At 49.0% G+C, this 26,920-nt stretch overlaps 2 protein-coding genes and 1 long non-coding RNA gene across 19 annotated transcripts in view; 1 reads left to right on the top strand and 2 right to left on the bottom strand.

Moving 5' to 3' along the window:
• NRG2 (neuregulin 2) overlaps positions 1-15,266 on the top strand; it is a 126,757-nt gene extending 111,491 nt beyond the window's left edge. For 5 of the 13 annotated variants that reach the window (XM_015876269.3, XM_015876267.3, XM_085519355.1 and 2 more), the window contains 6 exons: positions 5,063-5,086; positions 7,964-8,066; positions 8,980-9,103; positions 10,416-10,543; positions 11,993-12,217; positions 12,978-15,266. In XM_015876269.3, the coding sequence (XP_015731755.2) occupies positions 5,063-5,086; positions 7,964-8,066; positions 8,980-9,103; positions 10,416-10,543; positions 11,993-12,217; positions 12,978-13,635 (1,262 nt within the window). In that variant the 3' untranslated portion in view covers positions 13,636-15,266. Of the gene's footprint in view, positions 1-5,062; positions 5,087-7,963; positions 8,068-8,979; positions 9,104-10,415; positions 10,544-11,992; positions 12,218-12,977 lie in introns of those variants that run through there. The other 8 variants (XM_085519354.1, XM_085519353.1, XM_015876268.3 and 5 more) reach the window with 3 other exon arrangements.
• LOC146757959 (uncharacterized) lies at positions 1,407-13,587 on the bottom strand. 2 transcript variants are annotated; one of them, XR_014935709.1, is made up of 2 exons: positions 13,216-13,587; positions 1,407-1,750 (listed from the first exon to the last, which is right to left on the bottom strand). It is a non-coding gene; the product is annotated as an uncharacterized LOC146757959 (long non-coding RNA). The 2 variants fall into 2 exon arrangements; XR_014935708.1 differs by lacking the exon at positions 1,407-1,750 and adding an exon at positions 12,590-13,095 and having other exon boundaries at positions 13,216-13,297.
• Positions 15,267-16,904: 1,638 nt separating the features above from the next.
• Positions 16,905-26,920, bottom strand: part of PSD2 (pleckstrin and Sec7 domain containing 2) — a 49,759-nt gene continuing 39,743 nt past the window's right edge. For 3 of the 4 annotated variants that reach the window (XM_085519366.1, XM_085519365.1, XM_085519367.1), the window contains 4 exons: positions 22,355-22,512; positions 21,177-21,321; positions 20,122-20,265; positions 16,905-18,647 (listed from right to left, as the gene is read on the bottom strand). In XM_085519366.1, coding sequence (XP_085375492.1) covers positions 18,441-18,647; positions 20,122-20,265; positions 21,177-21,321; positions 22,355-22,512 — 654 coding nt within the window. In that variant the 3' untranslated portion in view covers positions 16,905-18,440. The remainder of the gene's footprint in view (positions 18,648-20,121; positions 20,266-21,176; positions 21,322-22,354; positions 22,513-26,920) is intronic. The other variant, XM_085519368.1, reaches the window with a different exon arrangement.

The following is a 26,920-nucleotide window of genomic DNA, read 5'->3' as shown; positions in this document are numbered from 1 at the left end:
TAAACGCTGTTAGTTCCAGCGCTTCTCCTAAGTCTTCACATTTGGATCTGCATCTTGCAGACTACCTTGTCACATCTGCTTGCAGAGGCCACTGATAGGAAAGTCATCCTGAGCGCTCAGCTTTATGTGTCTCCAAGGGCTCCCTAATGGAGCCATCAGAACTTAGTGTACCTCCTGATCAGTTTTCTGTGTGTCAGGACATTCATTAACAGGCATCACAGATTCCTTCCAAGAACAGTTGGCAAAAATGGGCATTTCCCAGATGAGAATCACTGCATGTTCTTAACCACGCACTGCATTGTCTCTGGGTATGATCTGTGTAATGATCTCAGCAGCACAATTTCTGTGCTATCAGAAAATACTTCCTGCAGATCAGACATCTGAGTCTTCCCATCAGTTGTTCTTTATAAGGAAGTTATTTTCATAGAGCACTTCCAGCCAGAAAACCAGAAGCTGTTTCTACTTGCAGTGTCTGGGTCAGGCTGTCTTCTCCCCACTGTCAGCTTTGTAAGTTTCTCAGCTCCAAGGAGGTTCCCTGACTGGAAGCACAGTCTTGTGGATGAACACCCTGCTCTGCACTCTTCTGGGACTAATGGAAGGTCTAGACCTGAATTTCAGCTTCTCTCTTTGTTCAGCAGCAGTTTTGTACCTGCTGATTGCAGTATGGGAATGATAATCAGGAGATCACTTTCTTCTTTTTTTAACCTACTTTTCTGTTTCCTACTCAACCTCACACTTATCTGAACCCTAAAACAATATGAAGCAATATTTCTAATTCCACAAACGTTCTGCAGCTTTCCTTTAATATCATGATAGCTTCTGACCACTTAATTACAGTGTAATTACTACGCTGTGGTGTGGCTGGCTAACAACAAGGTGTTTGTGGTTTATCATAACAGGATTATTCCTCTCCCCTGGACTGCAGTACAGGTTACCCTTCGGGATCTCCTAAATTTAATTACTAGCTAATCCACAGAAGCTTGTCAGTACACTGCTGTTACGTATCTGGACTCTTGAGGCCAACCAGTCATTTTTATTCATACAGTACTAAACTAAATAGCTGTGCTGTTTATGGAAGGTGCATAGAGTACTCAGATTGCTCATGCAATGCCCAGACCTTAAGTCATGTGCAGTGTTCTTGGTTCCCAGCATCGTGGGACTGCCCCCATATGTACCCCGGAGGAAGCCTAGGCCAGGGTGCAGCAAACAGTGAGCATGTGGAGGTGGTTTGATGGTAGGACTTGATGATCTTGGGATGGAATGACATGTATAATAGCTAGAGATCTTAACCCAATTCTTAAGCAACCAGAAGTCCATGTAGACACTGGTCTAATTTTCACAGCCATTTGCTAAATCATTTATCTTTCTTAATCATCCCATAAATCTGCAATTCAGTGACACCCATCTTGTCTTGAATTCTTACTCATATAAAGATATTTTATTTTAGAAGTTTTTGTCTGTTGATCTTTTGAAGGAGATGAAACACTCTAGAACAGAACATAATCAGAAAGTCTCCATGAATCAAGTAGGTCTTCTGCCCAAGAAGAAAAAATGAATAAGTCCATAAAGTGCTTGTCCTACTTAAAGCACCTAATTGCTTTCTGTCCAGTTCAGCTGAATTCTATTCCCTGGAGGAATCCAGTTTGAGATCCGTGCATCACCTGGATGTTCATTAAGCTCTGCATAGAACAGCTGAGTGGCACCAATCTGGGATGGGATCCAACCTTCATCTCACACAGATGTGCTGGAGCTGAAATGAAAAGCATGAAAATGAAACATTTTTGTCATCTTTCATGTATTCTCCCTTTATCCCATCCTCAGCTCTCCCATGCTTGCTGCTTTTCTCTGGTGATGGCCTTCTCTCATATTTACAGTGGTCTGGTGCTAGAATATTTCCAGACTATGAGTCTGGTCTCCTTTGGGATCAACACAGAAGAGCCTGGTGTAGTTTATAGGTACAAGGAATAGCACAAATACTTCAAAGTAATGCATTTAAGAGGCCACTAGATACTCTTTCCTTCACACTGACGGCTGCTTGAGGAAGAATGGATTCTATCTCAAGCTCAGCATTTCCAGAAAGGTTCAACAGGTGTAAGTGTGACATGATTTTTCAATAAACTTGTCCTTGTTCCAAATGCTTTGGGAAATCTCAGGTGAGGGTGCTCAGTCCCAGCTGCTTGTCACGGCCTTGGAGCTTGTTTGGAGTTCAGATAAAAGGTCGATGATATGAGAAAAATAATACATGGAGCTGAGTGCTGCTTCACAGTAATTGATTTGTGTGCTAGCCTCTGGCTATATTGATTCCACTGGAGCTTGTCCTACGGGCTTTGGAGTTCTAGCATGCATTAGTCTGTCTGCAGAGGTGGGATCCATTTGATTGTAGCTATCCCAGGGGCAGCTCCCAAGCCTGGAATGCAGTACAGTTCCCCACTGCCACCATCTCTACAAGCATGGAGTGGTTTACCTTCTGGAGAAGCCCAAATTCCAGAGAACTCTTGCAGTGTTTCCTCTTGCAGTGCCCTTCCTCCTTCGTTGTCCCAGCAGAAGGCCTGATGTGCCTCAGGGCCAGCTTGAGAGGAGCTCCTGAGCAGGGAAAGGAGCGAGTGGCTCCCTTTTGGGTGATACAGAAGCAATGCCTGTAGCTGCAACAGGCTGACACATGACCTTACTTGTAATGTCTCGTGCTGGAACTGCTTTTTTTGCACAGTTTTATTACTATGTTCGTTAGTTGTAACAGAGGAGCAGCTTAGAAAAAATGATATGATGGAAATTTCAGTAGCACCCAATATGGCCCCAGTAATTCCTTTGCTTTTGAAGCAAGTTGACTTCTTATCCATGGGAATTTTCTGCTGGAAGTCTGGCAGCACAGCCTTGTCAATTCACAGATCAGAAGAGAGGCTGAGTTTTTACAAGTCCACTGTCTGTCTGAACAGCGGCATCTAAGCAGCACTGAGGAACAGTCAGGAAATGGGAGACTGAGGAACTCTGAAGCACTGAGTAGCTGAATACTTCAGATGCAGGAGCACAAGCGGATTCAAAGCCACTGTTAGGTTTGCAGGTAGAAGCAGGTGTGTGCATTCCAGCTGCTGCAGAGCTGCATGGATTCTGGGCTGCCCAGGGAACCTGTAGCTCAGATCTGGCCAGTGAGCTGGCTGCATCTGCTCTGTGGGACCAGGGAGCCCTAAGAACCTGCAGTTCTGGAGTGAGGGTGCACCAGGGGAAGGCTCGAGTTCTGTTTGCACAGATATTCCTAAATTAACAAAAAAGCCCCATGAGAATGTTCTCAATTGCATCCATTTGTAGCTGTAGACATTAGAGCAAGTCTAACAGGAATGTTAGATGTTTAGGAAGTATATATACTGCCATAGAGTACAGCAACCATAGAGATATTGGGATGAAATTTAATGTATCTCTATATGCAGTTGTTACAGTGTCAGGTAAAACAGGTCACATGAAGGTAGCCTGCCCTAGAAAGATGTCAAGGTTGGAGGTGATACCTGGAAGGAATAGGACAGATGTGGCCTGTCCAGTTCTCTGCTTCCCACCACAGTGTCCGTGCTGCTGGAACTGCAGGACATGGCTGTGAAATGCATGGCAGAATTTCCCATTCGTCCTGCACAAATGTGAGATGTGAAGCAGAGATCAGCCTGGTTTTGTGGCCCTTAAACTACACCAAATTTTATAAATTAATCAACCTCCCCTCAAAAGAAAAACAGCAACAAAAAACCAACTGCCCAACCAAAAAATATCTGCACTGATTTGTAGGGAACCTGCTTTACCATGAAGTGTTTACATGTTCTGTGATGATCGGTGCTAATTTCCCTCCCACACACTCAAGTTTAGAGCAGCACTTAAATAGAAATCCAGTCTTTATGTGCAGCAAACAGCAATTCGTGTGGGAGATGGAACAAATCAATCTGGACATCTCTGAGCTGGGAATGGTCTTGTGCTTGTGCTGGTTTGGAACAGAAGAGCTCACTTTTATTTGCAATGATGGGTATGGAGAGATGTAATATTTCTGGGGAAAAAGCTGCCTTTGGCTGAGGCCAATAGTGGGAAACAACGAAATTCCAGAATGAATTTTTTTTTCAGCAAACAAACAAACAAAACCAAAACCAAAAGAAAGCTGCCTGTTCTGGACAGTGCTGGTCATTGGGCAAATCCTGCTGTGCGTAGCAGCGTCCCTGCAAGGTGAACTGCAATCCTAATTGCAATGAATTTGAATCTGAAAGCAGATGCTCCAGTTTGTGCCTTCTCCTTCTCTTTCTCTTTTTTTGTTTGCATGCTTGTTGTTTCTGAAAATGCAGAACCACAGCAGAAGGGAGACTTGGGAGATCGCAGACTTGAGGGAAACTTGCAGTGCAATTTGCACTCTTAGATCTGCAAGGGATTCATTACCTCTGCCCAGGCAACTGATCACTTGCAGTATCAGTGGTACAGCTGCAAATCCGTGCTGCTAAGGACGGTACTTGCAGGACGTACATGCCGGCAGGTCAGCGGGCCATGCTGCCGGATGACACTGTGCATCCGAGAGCAGACCTGAGGTCATGGGCAGGAGAGCTGTGCTTGCAGGCCCCGTGCAAGTGCCTGCACGTGTCTGCTGAGCGCGCTGCTGTGTGCACAGCCCCAGGCAGAGGGGCACATGCTGCGTGTAGAAAGCGAATGAATGGTTCCTGAGGTTGACATGGTCGCGATGTGTTTTGGCCTGTCTGGAGTCAGTTGTTGTTTCAGAACAAGTGTACCTTTGCTTTTTTTTTCCTTCCTAACCTGTAAATTCCACATCGGGTACTAACAAACATGGCTCATCTCAAAAGAATTCATAATTAACTAAAAGAATTCATAATTAACTCCAACTGCAATTTGTTTGGGTCTTCCTTTACGTAAGATATGAGCTCTGGTGGGAATTTGAAATGCTCTGAAGCATACACTGTGTTCTGTGTGACTGCTGCTGAGCCTACAGAGACGCTAACCTGCTGTAACTGCACGGTGTGTGTTTGTATGAGAGATCTCTGACAGACCTGTTTTTCTCTTTCTCTTCCTTGTCTTCTTTCTGCATTGGCAGAGCATCTTGGATTTGAATTAAAGGGTATGGAACAACCATTCATTTATTAATCAGAAGCCATTAAGAGCTGCCCGCATTATATTTATGGCTTTAATGGGATGATTAAAAAATCAGCTGTTCTGTTCTTTTCCCTGGCACCGAGACAGAAGTTTGGATTAAAAACCAAAACAAAGCAAAAACGCAAAGTCAAAATGTGAAATGATAAGAACACAGGTGTATTTTTAGCAGCACTTTTTTCTTTGTTTCAAGCAGCAGCTGGTGCGTGTGGAGTGACTGGGGTGTTCCAATCGCCATAGTCTCCTCATTGAACATGCTTTTGTGTGTTTAACCAAAAGGCAGGAGTTTGTGTCAGTCCTAAGGGCTGCCAGCAGGCACCACCTGGGGATGGACGGGGAAGGGAAGTTTTAGGAGGTTTTAGGGCTTTTACAGCGCTGCCATTCTCAGTGCGCTGACATTCACTGGGTCCTATGAAGGTGCCAGGAGGGGTTTTGCCATTCCTCCTCCCAAAGGCTGTCTGCTGCTATCTCCTCTTGATAGGAAGAAACTGACCCATGGAATGTGATGTGAGCTGAGCTGCTCTGGAAGACACTGAGCCCGGGGAAGTCAGTGTGATTCTGAGCTGGTGGCAAGCTAAGGTGTGGAAAAACACTGGCTTACAGCCTCTTGGAAACAGGCGACTGCCTGCTCCTGCCCAATTGCTCACTGTCATAGTATTTTTCCTCCTTTCTCCTCAATCTGTTCTCAGACGTATCAAATCTCTCTGGTGTAAGCACCTGGGAAATAGATCCCTGGCTCAAGTTTCCCTGAGTGCAGGAGGGGTTGCTTACTGAGAGCAGAGAGGTTTGTCTTTATCACTTAGCTTAAAAAAAATGGGCCAGCAATGTCATCTGGAGCAAATCTTCTCCTGAAGATAATTCAATTCAATTTGCTAGAGACACGGGGACACCGATATTTCACTTTTGGTTGCTAAATTGTCTTCCTGGGCCCTGAGGCAGAGGGCCATGCACCAGCTGAAGCTGGAGAGGTTGGTCTCTGCTGGTTTTTGCATGCCTTTCCCCCAGGGCTCGTGTGTATCCCCAGCAGCTTGTTCCTGCTGCAGAGAATGAATGCATTTTGTGGTCAGGTGTTTCAGAGAAAGTGGTGCTGCTAATACTAATACACTTAAACAAACGTTAAAATGAAGGATTTTTGACATCCCTTTTTTGTTGACTTTTGTCCTTCTCCTCATCCATTCTCAATGTCATCACAGAACCGCACACATCCCGTTCCCAGTCTGCAGTCGTCTCTTCTGTGCCATTCGTCTTTCACTTTCATGCGTTGCTGTGACACCCATGGCTGGACTGTGATTCTGTCGACATTGTGTGACACCACGTGGTTTGTTCGTAGTGTTTGCTGCTGTAGAGTGACAGTGCTGCTGATGAGGATGTGGCATTTTAGAGCACACAGACACAAATGGACAAGTCCTGCTCCAGGATCTTACCTTCTCAAACAGAACTGCAGAATGCATTCTCCTACTTATTTTCTTTGACTTTATGCAGTAGGAAGATACTGTTTTACCAAGCATCAGCTGTAATGAGATGCCAGGAGTCGAACTAGATTACTGACAGCAGGTCGTTTAACTTTTCATTTTTGTGGTAGTGATGCTCAGCCTCCGACTTCACTGCTTCACACAGCAGAGCTGTCAGCTGAGAGCGCCTGAGTCTGCATTGCTGACGGACTGAATTATTCCCCCTACAGTGCAGGTGGGAGTCCAGGAGAGCCAGACACGCAGAGTCCTGTACCCACTTGACTGCCTGAGCAGAGGCCAGTGTTTGAGCCTTGGATGAAAAATGTTGTGTAGCTAATAGGCTAAAACACTGCACGGTTTTGATGGCTTTGCTCTCTCTGTCCCTCGCCCTTCCCTAATTCAAACAGAAGGATTTAAACTTGTAAAAAAAAAAGGCTTTGTAGCAAGAAATGTAGCTGGTAAAGAAGCTCTGAGAACAATTGGCTCCATGGATTGATCTGTGGTGAAAAATGTCCTTCTTCCCACCCTGTTTGTGGTAATTGGTGAAGATATAACGCTGGGTAGCAGCTAAATTCCTGCCCAGTGCCATCTGTACCCAGGACATGACCCTGTCTGGGTCTGATGCTGATAAAATCTCTGAGACTCCTGTCTGAAGGAAATGGCTGTACAGCTGTAAGCCAGGTCCCAGAGCTGTGCGAGAGCAAGAAAACTTGTCTGCCATGGTTGCTGATGTCTGGAGTAGGATAACTGTATCCATAGCTGTAATTGGTTACTGTATTATAATTACTCCATTTCCTTTTCTTTGTCTAATGTGCTATCACCTTTCCATCTTCGTTCTGCTTTTGACTGCTTTAGGATGTCCCTTCCAGCACCTGCATGCTTCAGGGCCTGTTGCTCGGTGGTTCCAGTGCACTGCCGAACTCCAGGGCATGCAGCGGCTGCAAGGAAAAGGCATTCAGAGTCCGTCAGAGCAGAGAGCTGTGAGGAGAGCATCACAGGGCTGTTTGGTATGTGATGGTTGGGGGTGCTCAAGGGCTTCCTTCTTAGGCTACCAAGTTACCGAGAAAAGGGGATCTGCAAAGAAGGGAAAGGAAACTCATGCGGCTCTCTGAGATTAGTCACCAAGTTATGCTGTGGGAGAAGAAGAGAAAGCCAGAAGCGTGTCTGAGTGCAGAGAGCAAAGGTTGAGTTACAGAGAGACAAAAGGATAGAGGAGCTCTTGAGGGGTGAGCAAGGCTGGGCCGGCTGGCCTCAGGTTTGGGCAGCAGGTTGGTAGCAGGTGTGGCTGAGCCCTACTCTCCATTTCACCCTCATGTAGAGCTGGTTCCTGTGCAGCCAGGCGTGTTGTGATGCTGGAGCCTGATTGCAACTGATTTCTTTCTCTCCATTTGCAGAGGCAGAGGAGCTCTACCAGAAAAGAGTTTTAACCATCACAGGAATCTGTGTTGCCTTGCTTGTGGTGGGCATCGTCTGTGTGGTAGCTTACTGTAAAACCAAGTGAGTATGTATGGATAACAAACAGTAATCAGTGAGAGATTACTGAGTGGCAGTGATTGCGTATCACGCTTTCATGGCATTCACCCAAATGCTGTTTAAGGAGATGCTGTGCTGTGGTATTCCCAGCAAGGTTTCTGAAGAGGGCAGATGAAGCCATCAACCACCCTGTCTGAGCAGGAAGTTTCCCATTTCTTTACCCCCTGAATCAATGTGATGTATCCAAACCAGGTGATGGCATGTGGCTGGGAGAAGCTGTTCTCTGAATCAGCAGCTTGCTGACAGCAGAAGCACAGTGTGCTAATGGCCAGGAGCTATGGGTGCAATTGTTTACAGTTTTGGAACTTCCAAAGCAATAGTGATTGAGCGAGAGGCTCGGGGACCTCCTTCATGGCCAGTGTCCCCTGACTGGACAGCAGCTTTCTCCCCACGTGCACCTCACCTGCATTTGGAATGTCCATCTATTACCCAGGATGCAGGAAACCTTGTGAAGTTGATGTCCTCCTTGGGACACAGGGAGGGTTTCCTGTATTGTGCTTAATGCAGGATAAGCCAGCACTGGTTCCCCTTTCTCTTCTCCCCACTTCTCTCCTCTGAGCCCAGCCCCATTCTTCCCCTGCCTCCTCTGCACTGTCCTTGGCCTTGTCTTGCAAAAGAAGACCATGGACCCAACTGTGTGAATTGCCTATAGCAGAAAACATTCACACTTCTTTGGAAAAGCAGCATAAGTAGCTGATGTTGAATGTCTTGCTTCCTCCTGTTCACAGCTTTCCACAAACACCATTGAAACATGAAATGTGTCTGAGAGATGAATGGAAACCTGGTTGTTCTTCCTTTATCACCTGCTTCCTCCAGAGACACTTGGGCCCCATGAGAGAAATCCTCCTAATATACTTTTTTCCTTTCCTTTTTAAAGGAAGCAAAGAAAACAGATGCATAATCATTTACGACAGAATATGTGTCATGCGCATCAGAACAGGAGCCTTGCGAATGGGCCGAGCCATCCACGTTTGGATCCAGAGGAAATCCAAATGGCTGATGTAAGATCTTTTATAAGACCCTGTGTTTTATTGAGTGCTCATTGTCTGTCAGGGGTTTGATGTGGATTTGCATGCTTGCACCTGCCTGTGCATGAGGAACAAAACACAAGCTGAACAAAAGGATGAGATTCTGCATAGAAGCAGTTCCCGAAACAAAATCTAGAGGGAATTGTTACTTTACTTTGACACACTGAACATGAGGTGAGGGCACTCAAGACAGGTTTGTTTAGATAAATGTGATCCTGGTATCCTCCCTAGAAGACATTCCCAATGTTTCCTGCTTATTAAGCTGTCCTGTCGAGCTTCATTTCACGGCATGACAAATAGGGTTAGCACAGCAGGGGTTCAGCCACCACCATCACTGTCATCTATTGTGGTGACCCAATCAGCTCCATGTCTGTTCACCTGCCTGGCCCAGCTGCTCCTGTGCAAGGTGGGACAACCCAGGGGAGTGGCAGTGTCACACTATTGAACTTCCCTTAGTGTTTCCTATGTGCCACACACAGGGGCAGTGATCACTGATAGAAAGCATGAAGATTAACCACTGTCGGGGATGGAGCATCCACAGCTTCTCTGGCAGTGTGTGCCAGGCCTCACCACTTCTGAGTAAAGAACATCTTTACATGTTTAAGCTGAATCTCCCCTGTCAGTTACAAATCATTACCCCTATCACTACATGCCCTTGTAGAATCAGCATCCTGAATGAGGTGCACACTCTCCTGGATCACCCTTGTGATGCTGAAAGGTAGTTAAGTGGATAGTTGGCCATGAAGGAGACGGGAAAGGAAAATGTGAAGAATCACAGCCATCTGAATCTGAAATACTGTCTCCCCCAGAGGCTTAGTCTCTCTGTGAAAAGCATGGCTGACCCTGCTTACCATTAGGTGAAGGGATATTTCATCATAAGTATTTGTATTACTCTTGATATGTCAGTAGGACTCGTGTCTATGACAGATTGTGTGCAGTTGCCTTGTTGCTGGTACTCTGTTGGGTGTATAACCTGCAAGCAGATGGATTTCTTCTCAGTAGCATCAGCTATGTGTGCTCCACAGCAATGTGAGGATCCCCTTGGCTCTTTGTAACCCTCTGTAGTCCCTGTATCGTAGCTCCTTTCCAGTGCTCAAAGTGCAGAGGCAGAGGGGGGTCACTGCATGGCATTTTCCAGTCTCCTTGTTGCCTCCCGTTGGTTGTGGAGCTGCCAAATTCACTCGGTCCTCTTTGATTTCTCCAGAATTGATCCAGCCGGCAGCTTTTGGCTGTGGCGGTGCTGGCAAGCTGCTGGCTGATCCATGTGGTTCTTTGTATCTTACAGTATATTTCTAAGAATGTTTCTGCCACCGAACATGTGATCCGGAGGGAAACGGAGACAACTTTTTCAGGAAGTCACTCCTGCTCACCGTCACATCACTGCTCCACCGCCACTCCAACATCCAGCCAGAGGTGATGTCTGCCATTCACACTGAACTTGCCTTAGGATGCTGTGAGATTCAAAGCCAGTAAAGGGGTTTCCTTTCACCTTTCTCTCTGATTTTACTTGATGTTTGGCATCACACCATCGTACAGGCCGTGCCAACGCTTGCAGATCAGGTTGTGTTGCTGGCACAACCAGTCAGTGAGCGGTGTGGAAAGGTGGGAAATCGTCCCCTTGGTGAGCAGATGGTGTCTTTTCCAGGCTTTGTTTGTATTTTTACACTTCAACCCAAGCCTTGCTGGATGTGTGCAGGCTTGAGCAAGGTGGACAGGGGCTCCTCTTCCTGCAGAGCTGCACTTTGATGGCGTTCCAGTCTGACTTCAAACTCCTCAGACCCCAGGGCCATCTCTGGGCACATCTGAAGGTGCAAAGTGGTGTCTGAAGGACAGCGTTAATACATGCCAGGTGTGGGAAGCACCTACCTGGTGTAGCCTCTGGCCCTGGCTATCTGCCATATAATTTTCCTGAGTCAAGTGCAGCAAGCAGGTGTTTCTTGAAGTCATGCCAGAGGCAAAGTACTGGCAGAATCAGGTTCCATTTTACTCGATCAGCGCCTCTAATGAGGATGATTTTTGAAGTTATAAATTAATGTCATGGTTGCAACCGAGCATGTGCCCAAAGCCATCAATAATTAACACGTTCTTGGGAAGTTTTAATGAGGCCACTGTAAAACCCCACGCCAACCCCTGCCAGCACAGCCCCATCTGGCGCCATCTGAGAGCTCAGAGCTGCTGTTCCGGTGTGTTGGTGTTTGTGCCACAGGAGAGCAGTCAGCCTGGTGGTGGTGGTGTGGGTGCAGGACTCCGTGCTCTCCCATTGTGTGTGTCTGGGATGTCATCTCTGCACCAAGCCAAGGGCAGGGATACCTCCAAGTGCTGCCTGACAGTACCCGACACAGTGTAGCTTTTGTGTAGCTCCTTGAACACATGTTACTGCCAATGCCTTTTATAAATGAATGGCAGTGCTTTTCTGTGTCACAATGTAATTCTGAGCCTTTTCTTCTGACTGTTCTGGTAGCACTTCAGAAGGGGCAGTTTCTTGGCAGTGTGCGCAGTGACAATTCTGAAGGTCCTCTGCAGACTTGTTTTGGCATGGCCAGTGCATTGCTCTGCACCAAAATAAAGCAGAATTGCCCAGGCCACCCTGCAGAGGCTGCCCCACCCTGTCCCCAGCTGTCAGGAGGTGCTGCACTAAATACCCCGTGTGTGCTGGGCTGCCTTCCTTTATCCTCTAATCATACCTCCGAGAAACAGCAAGGAAAGGCATATCGAAATTGGGCCTCCCTTGACCAATGCATTCCAGTGAGAGAAAGGAAGGAGCCATCAGTTCAGGGTGCGACCTGTGGCTGCGTGCAGCTTTCTGGAGGAGGCGTTGGCAGGGACTCTGTGCTCACTGTCCCTGTGGGCTTTGATCCACAGACATGAAAGCCACACCTGGAGCCTGGAGCGGACAGAGAGCCTGACTTCTGATTCCCAGTCCGGGATCATGCTGTCCTCGGTGGGAACCAGCAAATGCAACAGCCCTGCGTGTGTGGAGGCGCGTGCCCGCCGCGGGGCTGCCTTCTGCATCGAGGACTCGCGGCGGCCGACGACACAGTACCGCGACTCGGTGGACTCACTGCGGGACTCACCGCACAGCGAGAGGTCAGACCCCCCACAGCCCTGACCCTCTGTGCCAGGCACAAACCTCCACCCAGGCCTGGCACATCGCTGCCGTGCTTTGCACCGTGCCAGAGGTGCCTGCTAACCAGGAGGCCACGTGGGTTTGGTTCACAGGTTTGGGAGCCGCTGAGAATATCTTGCTACAGCTGGTGAATTAAAACTGGCTGAGCTGCTGGGTGGTGAGCACAGCCCAGGCCCTGGAAAAGGGGAGGGAGATAGCTGGGACACAGCTCAAGTGTCAGTCCATTCAGATAGCCTGCATGGGCAGCTCAGACTTCACGATACATGAGAAGGGACAGGTAAACCCAGACAGGGCATGGGATCAGGCTGAAATGAGTGGAGACAACACACTGGTTCTAGTGAGTGAAAAACAAAAATGTTGCTTAGAAGGGGGTGATGCCAAAGGAAATTCTGTACTGAGAGGGGCCAGACCACTGAGCCAGCACGGCTGATGTCAGTAGAGCAGGTGAAGGCTTGTAGAGGCCTTTTGGTATGGAAGATTTCTCTGCAGCGTTAGATGAAGCGGTACCCGGAGTGGAGCATGAGAGGACATCTGGGGGCCCTTCCCTGGGCAAGCGTGACAGCTGCAGAGGGAGGCAGGAGGCAGCTGGCGGGCAGCCGTATGGGATGGGAATTGTGATGTCCTGGGTAAGGCTCGGTCCTGACGGCCTTGGTGGGCGGTTCCCGAGCCCCCTCTGGGCTGTGGCTGCTCAGTGTCCGAACGGAGCTGTTCCTTTTTCAGGTACGTGTCGGCCCTGACCACACCAGCTCGCCTGTCGCCTGTCGACTTCCACTACTCGATGGCGGCTCAGGTGCCCACGTTCGAGATCACCTCCCCCAACTCGGCGCACGCCGTGTCCCTGCCGCCAGCAGCGCCCATCAGCTTCCGCGTGGAGGAGCAGCAGCCGCTGCTGCGGCGGTACCAGCTGCCCTTCCAGGACACGCAGCGCTACGACAGCTACTACCAAAGGAAGACCTACCTGAACGACAGCATGGGGAGCCTGCCCTCCAGCCCCTTCCGCATCACGGAGGATGACGAATACGAGACGACGCAGGAGTACGTCACAGCGCTAGAGCAGCCAAAGAAAACAGCCAGCAGCAACAGGCGGTGGAAAAAGTCCAAACTGAACGGGCACGTCCCCCACAGAGCCAGAGCTGTCCGGGACTCCTTCTCCTTCAGCAGCGCCTCTTACAGCGAGTCTGACGAGGAGCTGGTGGCCGAGAGCACGCCCTTCCTAAGCACTCAGAACAATGAGGCGACAAACACAGAGTCGCCGCCGCTCCACCGGCCGGGCGACAGCCGGACTCAGCACCCCTACAGCCGGCACAGCGCCCACGGGGGCAGCGGGCGCAGCAGCCTGGCGCACACGACGCCCAAACGGGAGCCCGACCCCCTGTAGGCGCCCGGCAGACGGGCAGGGGGCGGCGGAGGGAGGTGGAAAACAGGAGACAAAAAGAAATATTTTTATTTTATATAAAAGAGAAAAAAAAATATAACAAATAAAATGTTTTATTTTCATTTTAGCAAAGTTGTCTTATAATAGCTAACGGCAATGACTTTTTTATAGGGAATCTCTATTTATATGTAATGTCTTGATTTACAGCTTCCGAGAAAAAAAAAAAAAGAAAAAAAAGTTTAAAAAAAAAAAAAAAGAAGAAACAAAAACGAACAATAAAGTTAAAAAAACAAACAAAAAAGGTGGGCCAATTTTTGACTACTTAACAATAGAAACTGAAACTATCGTGGTGCCTTTTGCTGTACGCCAGTGCTGGGATTCATGCCGAGGATTCTGTTTCGGTAGCATTTTTAAGATCACAGATTTTTGTTTGGGAGACGGCCTGTCACAAAGGTGCTCTTCCGTCAGAAGAAAACAGCCTTGCCACTCTGCCCCGTGCCCTGCTATTAACGATCTTGTTCCTTAAGGTATTGGTTAACACTCACCGGGGACACGAGTGGGAGCTCTTCCGTTATCGTGTCTGATGGGGATCCGTCTTGCCCTTTGAAATACTTGTATTTCTGCTTAAATCAGGAGAAAAAGAAATCCAACAGCACCATCCCGAAATGCAGAAACGATGTTTCTTTTGCCGCACAGGTAGGAAGAGAGAAAGAAGCCGTGCAGCAGCAGCAGCCCTTAACACAGAGCTCTCAACCTTTGGCCGTTTGCTGTGGGTCCGAAGTTGGGTTGGCACAGGTTGGAAGTGCAATACGTGAGACATCTGTGCGAGATGCAGCCCCGTTCATACGGCTCAGTGTGGCTCTTGCAGCCTGCCCTGGTGGATGGGTGGCAGTGCTCGGCAGTCCCGGTGCCTCCCATGCTGGCTGCAGTGTCTGCATGGCCTCGGTGCTGCGGTGGCTGCAGCGCTGTGCAGGCTGCAGTCGCTCCATGCACCATCCCTGAAGCCACACCTGGCAGCTGCTGGCCGTGCTGCCCTGGTGCCCGGCTCTGGGCCTGCTGCAGACCCTCAGAAGGGCAGTGGGCCCCCAGGGGGGGTCAGCCCAGCAAGTGGGTTCCTCTGTACTGCCGTGCTGCATGTTGTAAAGGCAGTTGTTACCTTAATATCTTGATGTCACTGATAGACGTCGTGTTTCTGGACCTGGAGCAGCTCTGTCCATTGGCTCTGTGGCTCAAAGAGACAGTCCCGTGTGTCCGGGCGGCAGAGCATCCCCGTGGAAGTGCCCCTCTGTCCTCAGTTCTCTGCAGCAAACCTGTTTACATTGTAGCCTGACTTTTTTCTTTTTATATTTTTACTTCTGCATGTCCTTTGCATTTCAGATACTGTAGATTGGATGCATGGTGAAGCTGTGACTGAGAAGATAATACAACAACTGACAGTGTATTTCATTTAACTTTTAGCAATAAAGTAACTAAACCCTCTATTCCTCACCCATGATGGGGTCAGATAGAAAACTCTGCTAATTTGTCATAAGATGATTGTCAAAAGTTTGCTCTGGATTGTCTGAATGTCAGAACTCTCGACTGTTTAACACTTGAACATTTTTTTATATTATAAATAAAATGAGAAATAACAATCTGTGGGCAGCATTGATCTGAGGCGATCTGGGGGCAGTGGGGGGCTGCAGCAAGGACCAACTGCCGGGGCAGGCAGGGACCTCTGGGCACTGTCTGGTCCAACCCCCAGGGAGGTGTCCCCAGCTGCAGACCGGGGGATTCGTGCTGTGCTCCCACCCACAACCACAGTTCTTCTTTAGCTCTTGCAAGGCAGGACTGGCTGGCTGGTTCCCACGCAGGGCAGCTGCAGAGAATGCGGTGTGTTCACAGGAAGCCCAATTCCTGAGTTGTATCAGCCCTGCAGGAGCTGACAGAGAGCACCTGACCCCTCCCAGGCATGGGGATGCCCCAGGGGGAAGATCCCAGTGGAAAGCAGCCACAAGGAAGGGACAGGCGGGGCCCTTTGGGGGAGGTGTGTTACTGCCCTGTGGTTTGCAGGGCTCTGTGATGCTCAGCACCTACTGAGCTAACAGTAGCTCTGAGCCATGGCAGACTCATGACTTCTTGCAGTGATTTCTTGCTCACTGTGCTCCTTGCTTCCATAATTGTGTTCTATATTTGGAGACAGTTACGCTACCTCAATTTTCTCTCCCATTGCCTCTGAAGGAAGCCTACATCTCTCTCATTTTTCCCTTGCTGCTCTATTATTAGAGCCCTCATCTCCTGCCATGTGTATTGCTGGGGTTTAGCCATAAATATTTTAGAGTGATTTTCACAGGTGGGGGGAGACGCTGCCACCTCCTGCCAGCGCTGCTCTGCATATACGACACTGCCTCACCCAGAGGGGTGCAACTGCTTTGTGAATGCAGATGGGGTGACGCAGGCAGCAGAGGAATGTGGGGCCTTGGCTTTGGGATTGCAGAGCCTCTGGGCAAAGCTGCTGGCAGCGTGCCCTCTGCTAGGAAAGATGCTCAGCACAACTGAGGCACCTGGACCTACTCTTGTGTATCAGGACAGTCACCAAGCACAGGTGTACATCCTGGACCAAGGGCTCTTCACCGCAAGGTGTCCACTGGGTCAGGACCTCATAGCTCTGAGGCCCTTTCCTGGTGCCCAAAAGAGGCTTCGCCAGACTCTGCTTTTCTCTGCAACTTACTTCTACCCAAGGATGGCAAAGTGGCACCTTCAGCGTGGGGACTGAGTAGCTCTTAGTGGCTTCCTCAGGCACAACGGAGATGGCACTGCCTTCTGGAGAAGATGGCCAGAAAGGACAGGGTGAGGTACAGGATATTACCTGGGACTGTGCAGAGCAGGATTGTGCAGAGCAGGAGTTGAGCTTGATGTTCCCCATGGCTCTCACTGAGTCAGAGGCATCTCCAGCACCAGCAGTGTCTTGAAGATCTCCAGTGGAAGCAATGCCTAACACAACAAAGAGCACAATGAGTTGGAGAAACAGCTCAATGTTGGCAAGGGCTCCTCTGAAGACAGTACCCAAAGCACCTCCAACCACTGGTGCAGATGTTGGCATCTTTCTCCTCCCATAAATCTCCAGGCTGTGGGGGGACAGACGGACCTGGGATGAGCCAAATATGGGGAAAGTCCACAGGGGCTTGCCTTCCTCTCTGCAGGAGCTGATGGAGACCTGTGTGCACGTGGCCATCTAGGACTGCAAAGCCTGGGACCAATCCAGCACACACTGGAGCCGCATTTCAAACCAATTCTCTTTACCAACAGATTCAGCTTTATTGTTATTTTTTTTTTAACATGATTCTTAGTGCATCATTTCAAATAAACTACCAAACTGTACAAAGAAACGGAGAGATAAAAGAAGAGGTGATAAAATTGGGTGGAGGTTTTTAGTAGTACAAGCCATCATGGAAAACAGCAGTCCATAGGCTCTCAATTGTTGAAGATCCAAATAAATCTTGTTTTCTTTGTTTACATAGTGCTGCAAAATACTATCAATAAACGACTGTAGTTAGCAGCTACCAGATCCTTCAAAACTGGAGCGTGGTTACCGTGAACACACCTAGGGGAAAGAAAAGCAATCTGAGATAAAGGACCAAACCAAACAGCAAAATAAATAAACAAGGTGCGGGAGGGCAGTCGTGGCATTGAAATGCAGCAGAATCATTTCCAGTATGACAGTAAATCATTGAACCACAGGCAGCAGAAAGGAATGGAAACAAGCCCCCTGAAAAGAGCATCGCATGTGAATCGCAGAATGGAGGAAGTACGACACCGATGGGCAGTCAGAACTGCTCCTGCACACAAAAGGTTCAGCTGGACCTGAAGCACGGCTCCCATCGCCTCAAACCCAAAGCTGTGGATGGTCAACAGACACTTGGTCAGTCTGCCTGAACGAGCAGGAACAGGAGAGCACTGCCAGATGGGATTTCCATCTGAGTTAAAAAAAGGGGAAAAAAGGAAACCAAAAGCAAACGTAAGTACTGCATTTTTGCAGATGTCCAGGTGGGCTGTTCAGGCTCTCCATGGTCCCCAGTGTCTTTTCCAGGCAGCTTAACTTCTCTTGCACACTGAGGTTAAAAACCCACGTTAAAGTCTCCTTATATATATATATATTTATTTATATATATATTTGTATGTATATATATTTATATATATATAAAAAGGATAAGGTGACAGAGGGCACTTCAGGTCTCTCCTGCCGTGGGCAGGTGCCTCCCCCACGCGCTGTGCTGGAGATGCCTCTGGCTTGGTCGGTAACTGCGCACGGAACAGCCCTGCTGTGCTGTGTCCTGCCGAGGACGGAGCTTCTCTCGTGGCCGCGACGTGCTGCTGCTGCTCTGAGCCCTGCTCCCACAGCGCTGCCAGTGCCATCCTGGAGCCCGACGTGTCAGCCAAGTTTCCTGCACTGCTGGGAACTGCGGACCCGAATCAGTGGGAACTCCAGGGAGAGAAGGAGGAGGAAGGAGGGGGCTGGTGGGAGGGAGCAACCAGGCCCTGGAGAATGAGCATATCCCTTCATTGTGCAGGCTGCAGGAGGAGGGAAAGAAAAGCTACTGGTGCTGTTGGGGACAAAGAAGAGATGGAGTATCTGTGATGCTGAAATGCCAGAGCGTTGCCAAGGAGTGTCAACTAAAGCTTCTTTGACTTCTTTCACTAGAGCAGTCACTGTGTCATACACTTCTATGGTTTTGTTCGTATTATTTCCTAGGTAAAATTGTGCTCATTGATCTGGTCCAGGAGCGCGAAGCACCGCCGGTTCATTCTCCCTGCGTGCACGTTCCTCATTAAGTGTTCTGCTCTATGATGTCCTTTCCCACCTTACAGCTAACAGACATATGCCCTTGGCTCAGAGAAGGGCTGGAATGTGTCTTCCGCAAAGCAATGTCATCAGCTTCCACCTTGAAGAAGCTGGTTTCAATTCTCTCCAGGTCATCTGTCCCGACTTTGATCTTCATACACAGCAGGTTGATGTATGTCTCGTAGCGGCTCTTCTGCAGGGGGAGAGGGAACAGACAGAAAGCCTGTGAACAGGGACAGGCCATGCGTGGAAAGCAGTGGCAATGCCATCTGCTGCTGCAGGAAAACATTCTATATTGTCAGCACCCCACTATTCTTGGCCTACAATGCCTGCTCCAAGCAAAGCCTGAGAAGGCTGACCATGGCACTGAGGAGAAAGGGGACGGTTGTGCAAGCCTCTCCTGCTGCTCTGACATGTCTTGAGTGCAGCTCTGAGTGTTTCAGGTGTGCACTGGAGGCAGATGCAGACATCAGATCTGCTCCTTCCTGCCTCAGGACAGCCAGAGTCCCTTCGCTCCTTCTTGCCCATCTGGGAGCCCCATGAGTGTGTCTGCACTGAGCGCACAGACCGCTTCCCTTGGTTGGTGTAAATCCTTCTGCTCGTGTTGTTTCCATCCAGAAACTGGCCTTCACTGCTAAGTCATACCCTCATTGCTCTCTGTTGTTGCAGGCATCCCTGCTCTGCCTGGCACTGATATTCCAACATTAGATGGGACCAATTTTTACAGACTTATGTAACACCCCACTGCTTTCTTCTAATATCTCAAAGGAAGCCTACACTCACTTTTGTGTCATCACAGGGAAACAAGCATTTCTAGAGCACATCTCATGAAACAGATGAGATGAATCACGCTCTGGAAGTGCCAGCTTCTTGCAGACTGAAAAGCTCGGATGGAGGCTTCCCCTTTGCAGGCACTGAAAACAAGATGTCTGCAAAACTGGGTGGCTGCAGGCAGCTATGTGAAGGGCTGGCACAAACACAGCGGCCACACACTGTGGCACTGATTCAGGCTGGAGATGACAAGATGATCTTTCTTCAAGTGGGTGGCGGAGCCCCAGGGTATGGGCAACAGATTTCCAAGAGATGGCCAGAAAACGCCCTTCAGCCCAGGCTAATGCAGGGAATAGCCTGAACTCCTGCTGAATGCAGGGCTGGAGCCTCCAGCAGTCCCTTCCCCAGTGCCACTGTGTCAGGATTCCTATCTTGTGCTCACCTTTGTCTGGGACCAGAGATCCTACTTCTCCCATTAAATCCTTTGCAGAGCGTTTAGACTGAGCTCTATGCACCCTCAAAAAGTCTGCAGTCACCTGTAATGCTGCTGTTGGCTTTATTTACAGAAACAGCTGCAGCAAAACAAGGCTCATTTCCCATGGCTTTTTTATTAGCATTGCTGAAAAAGGCTGAGGAACACTGAGGAGTGAAGCAGTCCCTTATCTACGACCTGAGGAAATTTCAAGTTAGAAATGGCAGGAGGGGGCAATGCCTGTTCACTCTTTGTTTGGATTTAAAGGAAAACAGTGAGGCTTATCGCTGTCACACAGCACTCATCCAGCTCCTGAGTCCTCTCCTCTCACTCCCCCCAGCTCACAGCACCCACTCCAGAGTTCTCAGTTCTCCTCAATCAGCCAAGATATCATTTATCACAGAAAAGATGAAAGTTCCTTTACCTCAAAAATTAGGTAATGTTCTTTGAGCCTGTACTCTTCAGCCTCTTTTGACTTGAGGCTCTTCTCTACGGGATGTGATTTATGCTCTGCTAATTCATCTGCAATCTGCTTCATTTTATTTTCATGAGACCTCAGCTGTTCCTCCTGCCGAGAGAAGCGTGTCAGGTATTAAAACGTAGGAGTGCACAGCCTGCATGTTGGTGTGGGACCTGTGTCTGCAAGGAGGTGCGCCCTGCAAGGATGTAGCCCAGGGCATGCAGCACATTCATCTGGTAACGACCAGCTGAAGCACAAGTATTTGAGGAAGATCAAAATTCATGTGCCAGCATCTGAGCTTCACAAACATGAAATCTCTGCATCCTTCAATATGCAGCTGGAACTAGCTGTGCCTCCAGAGCCTGTGCATCTGTGCTCTCTGGAGATAAGGCGCCTTCCCAGCCTGGGCTCTGACACCTGCTCAGAAGGCAGAGCTGCATCCCTGCTCAGATCCTTTCAGGATGGCCTCTCCCTTCTCCTTTGCTGAGGGGCAGCGTGTCCCCACTGCTTGGAGTGTTCAGTGCTCCCCAGGCACCCAAACAAGAGCTGCTCTTCACATGGCAGCTGCCCACTGCACTTGGCTAACAGAGCTGTGCTCCGCTGCACTGTGCCTCACATCCAGTGAACCTTCCCCCCGAGCAGAACTCAGGCTCTGTGGTTTTCCAGCCTGAGAAACAAGAGGCTGCCAGCTCCGGGTGCCATGTTATGAAAGGACCAGGCCTGCTGGGTTCAGCAACACCTGCTGATCAACTCTGCTTGAGAGAAAGCTGCTGGGATGTGCTGGACAGTGAGCAATGAACAAGACCAACAACCATATGGGTGAGTGTGTGTACATAGGGATCATTCATATTCACTGCAAGGGAAGCGTCATCCAGACACCAAAATTAACCATGGTCTGTCCAAATCAGCCACTCTACTTGCTCCAGGCAGACCTGGAGAGGCTGCAGATGTGCTCAGCCTGAGCTGTGTGCTTATGCCTGAGCACCAGGCACTCCACTGCGACTCCTCTCACACTTTACCTGACACAGCTTGGTCATGGATGAAGGCAGGAGAGGGCGGCAGAACTTCTTCATGGAGCAGATTGCAGCTGGGAAGGCTGGGGCGGAGAAAATGGCAGCAACAAGGTTGATTCGCAGGATCCAGGAGAGCATTTCTTCCTTACTTCTGTTACAAAGGAGGTGAGAAGAGAGGGCTGTCTCTAAGTGTTCCTGATCAGGACTGGCTCAGGACAGCCCTGGAGCCACCTGTTCTCATAGACCCTGTGCTTTGCAGCCATTCCTGGGCTGTCACCTTGTGAAGGGGAAAACAGTGGTTAACTGGCTGCTCTGCATCACCCCCATGACTGCAGGGCTGGGAGTCCTGCCTTCCTATGCAGCTCCAGGAGCTCCCTGAGGAGCTGGACAGGGGCTGATGACAAAGACCAAAGATATCCCACTCTTTGGAGGGTGGGAACCACACAGCAGAAGTCCCCTGGAACAGGGTGAACCCCTTGGATGCTGATGGGACCCAGCCCAGGATGTCTCATCAGAACAGTTTAGCACTGCTCCCACCAGACTTCAGGTGGGCTTTCACTGCAGAAATCCAGATGCCAAACCATATCTGATGCTCATGTCCCACACCAGCTTCAAGCCAAGCTCCCTGATGCCAGCAGGCTGCAACAAGAGCAAAAAGCAGGAGATGGCTCAACCACACCTGACACTTTATAAATGAGCAACTTTCCTCTTCAACAGGTTAAAGAAAGAAGAAATGGCTTGGCTGAGTAGTTCATTAATGAGCTTTAGCCACTTTCTCTGCCAAAGGCTGATGAGAACTGTCAGCTCCTCGGTTCATTGTGCCATACGGATTTTCTCCTTCCTACAGGCTGACAGCACACACCAGTAAGGGCAGAGCTGCAGTGAGGGCACTCCCATGCTGGGGACAGCAGGGCAGTGTCTGGAGGCCCAGCAGTGGTTTGGAGCTGGCTGGCAGCTGCAGTCCCAGCTGCTTGCAGTTTGGCAAGGTCAGGTCTGTGAGGGCAGCCCACAGGAGGCAGATAGCACTGCCGTGTGAATTGCGGGTGGTATTTAAAGCACATTTTGGAACAGGAGAGGAAGCCATGTCCCTCCTCAGCCCTCACCTCCCATCCTGCCCTGCCCCTAATGGGTGAGCTGACAGGGCAGCACAGGAGAGGCTCCGCTGCAGCTGGAGCTGGACTTACGGGGCCTGGAAGAGGAAGACTCTCCAGTCAGCTGTCTTCAGCTTGAGCACGTTGGACTTCTTGCTGTAGTCAGAGGCTTTTGTGGCTAAGGCGTGGTGCACACGGATGGCATTTTTCAGATCTACTTCAGAGAGGTCTTTGTCAGGTTTATATTCATCCTGCGAAGAAGGAACGTTAATTGGATAATGACTGTGCTAACATTTGCGGGCTACTTTAATGAACCTGCCTTTCTCTCTGTGCTGTAATCACAGAGTACCAAGACCAGGAAAAGCACTGCTTTGTACAGCAAATGCTAGGAGCTGATAATGATAATAATTAACATCTGGCAGCTTCTGCCATCATTAAGTTCACTGGGAAGATGTGAAGAAGGAGATGAAAGTTTTAAACATAATTATTGATAGTTCTCTCTAACACGGCACATGCCTGAGGCTTTGGGGGAAGACACAAGACAGGGCCAGGCTGGCTGCTGCAGTTCCACCTTCCATGCACAGCACGTGCGGAGCTGCAGCTCCGAGCCCCCAAGAGCTTCATGGACACTCAGCAGACTGAGCGTGCTTGGTCCTTACTTGGCCTCTCTCAGTGTGTGTGACCCTTTGGCACAGCCTTTCATGTAATTAGTTGCACAGACACTCACAAAGTGTAACAGTGCTCCCTGTATTCTTGCTGGACTTTCCCCTTTGGAGGATACTTTCACACAACTACGAGTATAGAAGTAACTGTATGTGTGTACATTTCATAAGCATACAGAAAACACCAGGCACAAGATGCTGAAAATCTGGGCATGGCATTTTTCAGGAAAGAACCCTGTGTTCACCCTTTGCTTTCCCAGTGACTGAGCTGCAGCTCCTTGGAGCAGCATCGTCCCTCTCACTCTGCACCTCACTGGCTCAACAGCTGGTCCATCAGCGAGGCAAGATGGTGGGTGGGTGGAAGGATGAACAGGTGGATGTGAGAAAACCTGACTGTAATTAAAACAACCTCCCGCAGACACTCAGCTGTGGTTGGTGAGAACTGCAGATGTTGTGCTCCCTGACCCTGAGAACAGACTGGGACTGCCACGATCTCTTATTTCAGGTCGAGCTTTCTGAAAACATGGTGTGAGTAACTGGACTTAACAGCATATAACAAGAAACTGCCGCTGCTACAGGCTGCTCTGACTAATGTGGATCTTCACCTTGAACCATTTGCTGCCTCCACTGACACCAGGCTCATGGGGATCAGTGGGTGTGTTATGAAAAGCCAGACCTTTTCTACCACCTGGGCCCAGGCGAACAGCATCAGGTTGAATCAAGCAGGTTCTCTGCCTTGTGCCTCCCTGTTGTTGGTGGGGTGTGCAGGAGTGCATGGTGCTGCAGGCTCACTTCTGCACAGGCCAGCCATGCCAGGAAACTCTTTTCAATGCCTGTGCTGCATTGCTGTGCAATGCCCTGCTGCTGAGGCTGGGAGATCCGTGTCTGCACCCTCCACAAGCAGCTCCAAGGTTTTGTGACACTACACGCTCAGCAGGAGCCCTCACAGTGCCCAGCACTTACGCCACTGTGCTGCCTCGGTGGCAGAATAACCCCACTGCCCCCAGCAAAGTGGGCCAGGTCTGCTTCGAAGCCTCCAGAGTCTTCTTTGTGTCTTCCTGAGATTTGGTGGAAATGGAGTTGTATTTAAGCAGCTGCTGCTGAAGGAACGTCCAAAGAGCTAAATGTAACATGAATGCTTCCAGTGAAGGGATTCTGGCTTAAATTTCAAAGAAAACTGATATATACTAAAACACAAGCATTGTCCTGCAACGTTTGGAGGAACTGCAGGCAATGTTTTCCCCCTGCTTTCATACGCTAGTCTTACTCTCATGTTTTCCAATCACAGTGTTATCTTTCCACATATTTTCAGGCAAAGAGACCAATGTGGTACCACAGTGCTGTTGAATTTATGCCGTTTCCTGCAAGTATGCATTAATGCATGTCTTCATGCAGGCACTTGTCATGGGGCAGCAGGCAAGGTGCAATCTGCTCTGCCTGGGGGATGCTGAGTGCCATCCCACTTTCAGGTATGTTTTGGGGACATCTTCTTCAGGAACTGAGCCCACGTGTGGGTGTGAGGGATTTCATAGCCCCTCAAAAATCATTTTATTCACTTTCAACTTCAATGCTGATGATGTAGACAGACTCCCCCATTCACCTGTCCCTCCTGCATAAAAGGCTCTGCTTAAACATGCACAACCATCCCCTTGCCTGGATGTACTTGCTGCCGTAGCAGTGCTCCACGGCTTAGTTCAGTCTCTCCACTGCTGCCCCTTCCCACAAGCAGTAGCACTCATAGAGGCTCATAGAACTTTGCCGTTAGTTTTCTTCAAGAAAGGGCTTCTGGCTCTTGTATGTATGTTTGTAGGACACCGGGATGGCTGAAAGCTTATCATCAATTCAGCTGCCCTCTCATCTGAACAGCAGTGATTGAACATGGGCATGGAGCTACAGGGATTTTACTCTACAGCTTGCAAGTGGTTTTTCTCATCTTTTTCAGCTAGCATGCTCTGTGTCCAAGGAGGAAAGCTAAGCACTGTTCAGTCTGGCCAGAAACATGGCTCTCCAAGCAAGGCTTGTCTGCATGGAACATATCTGCAGCCCGGTGCAGTCTGGGGACTGCCCCACAGGTGGGAAGCGCTGAGACCCAGACCCTTTCCAGTACTTCCATACAAAAGCATCCTCCACATTCCTCTCAACACTCCTCTACGTGTGCTGATTAAAGGCGATTATCCCCATTTCACAGAGGTGAAGTAAGTTGCCAAAGGCCATAAAGTGAATCAGTGCTCAATGTGGATTAGAGTGCATGAGAGGTGCGCCCTACTCACAATCCTGCATTTCTTCCTCAGGTCTCTGCTGCATCCCTTTAGGGAATCAGGCAATTGCTTCAGCAGGCTGTGCTAGAACACGCTAATCCAGAAATTAACACTGGCGAGTCAATGACATGCCACATCCTTACATCAGCAAGTTTATGGCTGCTGCCTGAACTGCTTCTAACAGACTGTCTTCTACTCATCCACCCACTTCTTGGCCTACCTTACGCCCACTCTCTCTGCATCTTTCTGTTCCCTCCTTCTATACATCTATCTCCTCAAGTCCTCTCTTTCACTATCCCTTCTTCCCACTCTCCTCTCTCTGTGCCTCCCTTCGAGCCAGCTTGTTCCTCAAGACTTACCTGCACTGCCTTCTGAGAGCTTCCTATTGAAGACTAGACCTTCAGTTCAGTATGAGCAAAATGTTGGAAGAGCCTGAACCAAGTGCTGCATGTCTTCAAGCAGGTATGTTCTCCTCTATCTTTATGTTTGAAAATCTCTTCTGAGAGATTTGTGTCCAAGCCAGGTTCTATCTTCTGTTTATCTGCAAGTATCTTCCACAGAGAGCTTAGGAGTCAAGCACACAGTTTCCTTCCTGTGTTGTGCAACTCTGCAAACTACCCATAGGCAAGAAGCTGCACTAGGAACCAGTAGGTTGTGTTGAAGTTTACCAACACTCTGTTGTGATTCTGCAAATGCTCTGAAGTTGCAGTGTAAGGGCTTCATCTCTCCCTGCTCAAATTCTTTGCCCCCAAATTTTCCTCAGATTAATTTTTTATTGTTCCTTGTGCTGTTTCCTTGGGACACCCTCAGCAGTTCTGGTGCCTTCTGCATGGCTGACATGTCACACATGGCTGCTGTATTTCAGGCACCATTATAATGTAGACAGATCTCAGGTGTTTTGTTTCTTCACTGAGGGTAATGCTGGGCTGTAAGAAGGGCGCCACTGACTTGAAGTTGGCCAAGCTTTGAGTGGTGGAGAAAAATGTGTGCACTGCAGCTTCCCTCAGCTGCAGGAGAGTGGCAGGGCTGTTAAAATACCACACAGCAAATTACAATTAGCTGCTGCCAGATTTCCATTGGCTCTGTGACATATGCCATAGGATCTGACACAACATGAGAAACATTGGGGTGTGCTAAGAGCTCTGAGTCATAATTCTGCGCTGCCCCGAGGATCTTTCTGCCTCTTATATAATCCAATGTTTGTTTATTCTTATTGCTTTGGAGATAATACATAGGAACATCTACCCACAGGGAGTGCTGTTTCAGCAAGGTGAGTTCAATGGGTTACTTCACAGCACTTGCAATTGAAGTAGTTCAGACCTAGTTCAGTGGGTTATGCAGCTTTGTGATGAACAGACGTTTGGCATCCCTGGCTGGCTCTCACTAACATTCATGTGAGGCCTTATCCACGCTCCTTAGATATTACCACAGAAAAGTCTACCCATGGAAATCCTCCTAGCATCCTTCAAAGACAGAGAGGTGAATGCCATAGCATGCAGGGAGGGTCTTCCATGGCGACTCTGCTTCCCATGGGGACCTGGTCTTTATACTCAAGGTGGCAGTGGAACTGGGGAGCTGGAGAAAACTCCATGGAACAGAGTGTGGAAAGTGTCACTTGGCAGCCAATGGAAGGACTCATGTTGGTAAGGTCCACAGGAGACAAAAAACTTTAAGCAAGACTCACAGGAGACAATTATGCTCAGATCTATTCCAACAAACAGAACAATAAGCAGGACAAG

Source organism: Coturnix japonica, chromosome 18 (genome assembly GCF_054131305.1).
Source record: "Coturnix japonica strain WE chromosome 18, WE-NBRP24, whole genome shotgun sequence".
Lineage (NCBI taxonomy): Eukaryota > Metazoa > Chordata > Aves > Galliformes > Phasianidae > Coturnix > Coturnix japonica.
The sequence above is the reverse complement of the archived record's forward strand: the minus strand, read 5'-3'. Positions and strand labels throughout refer to the sequence as shown.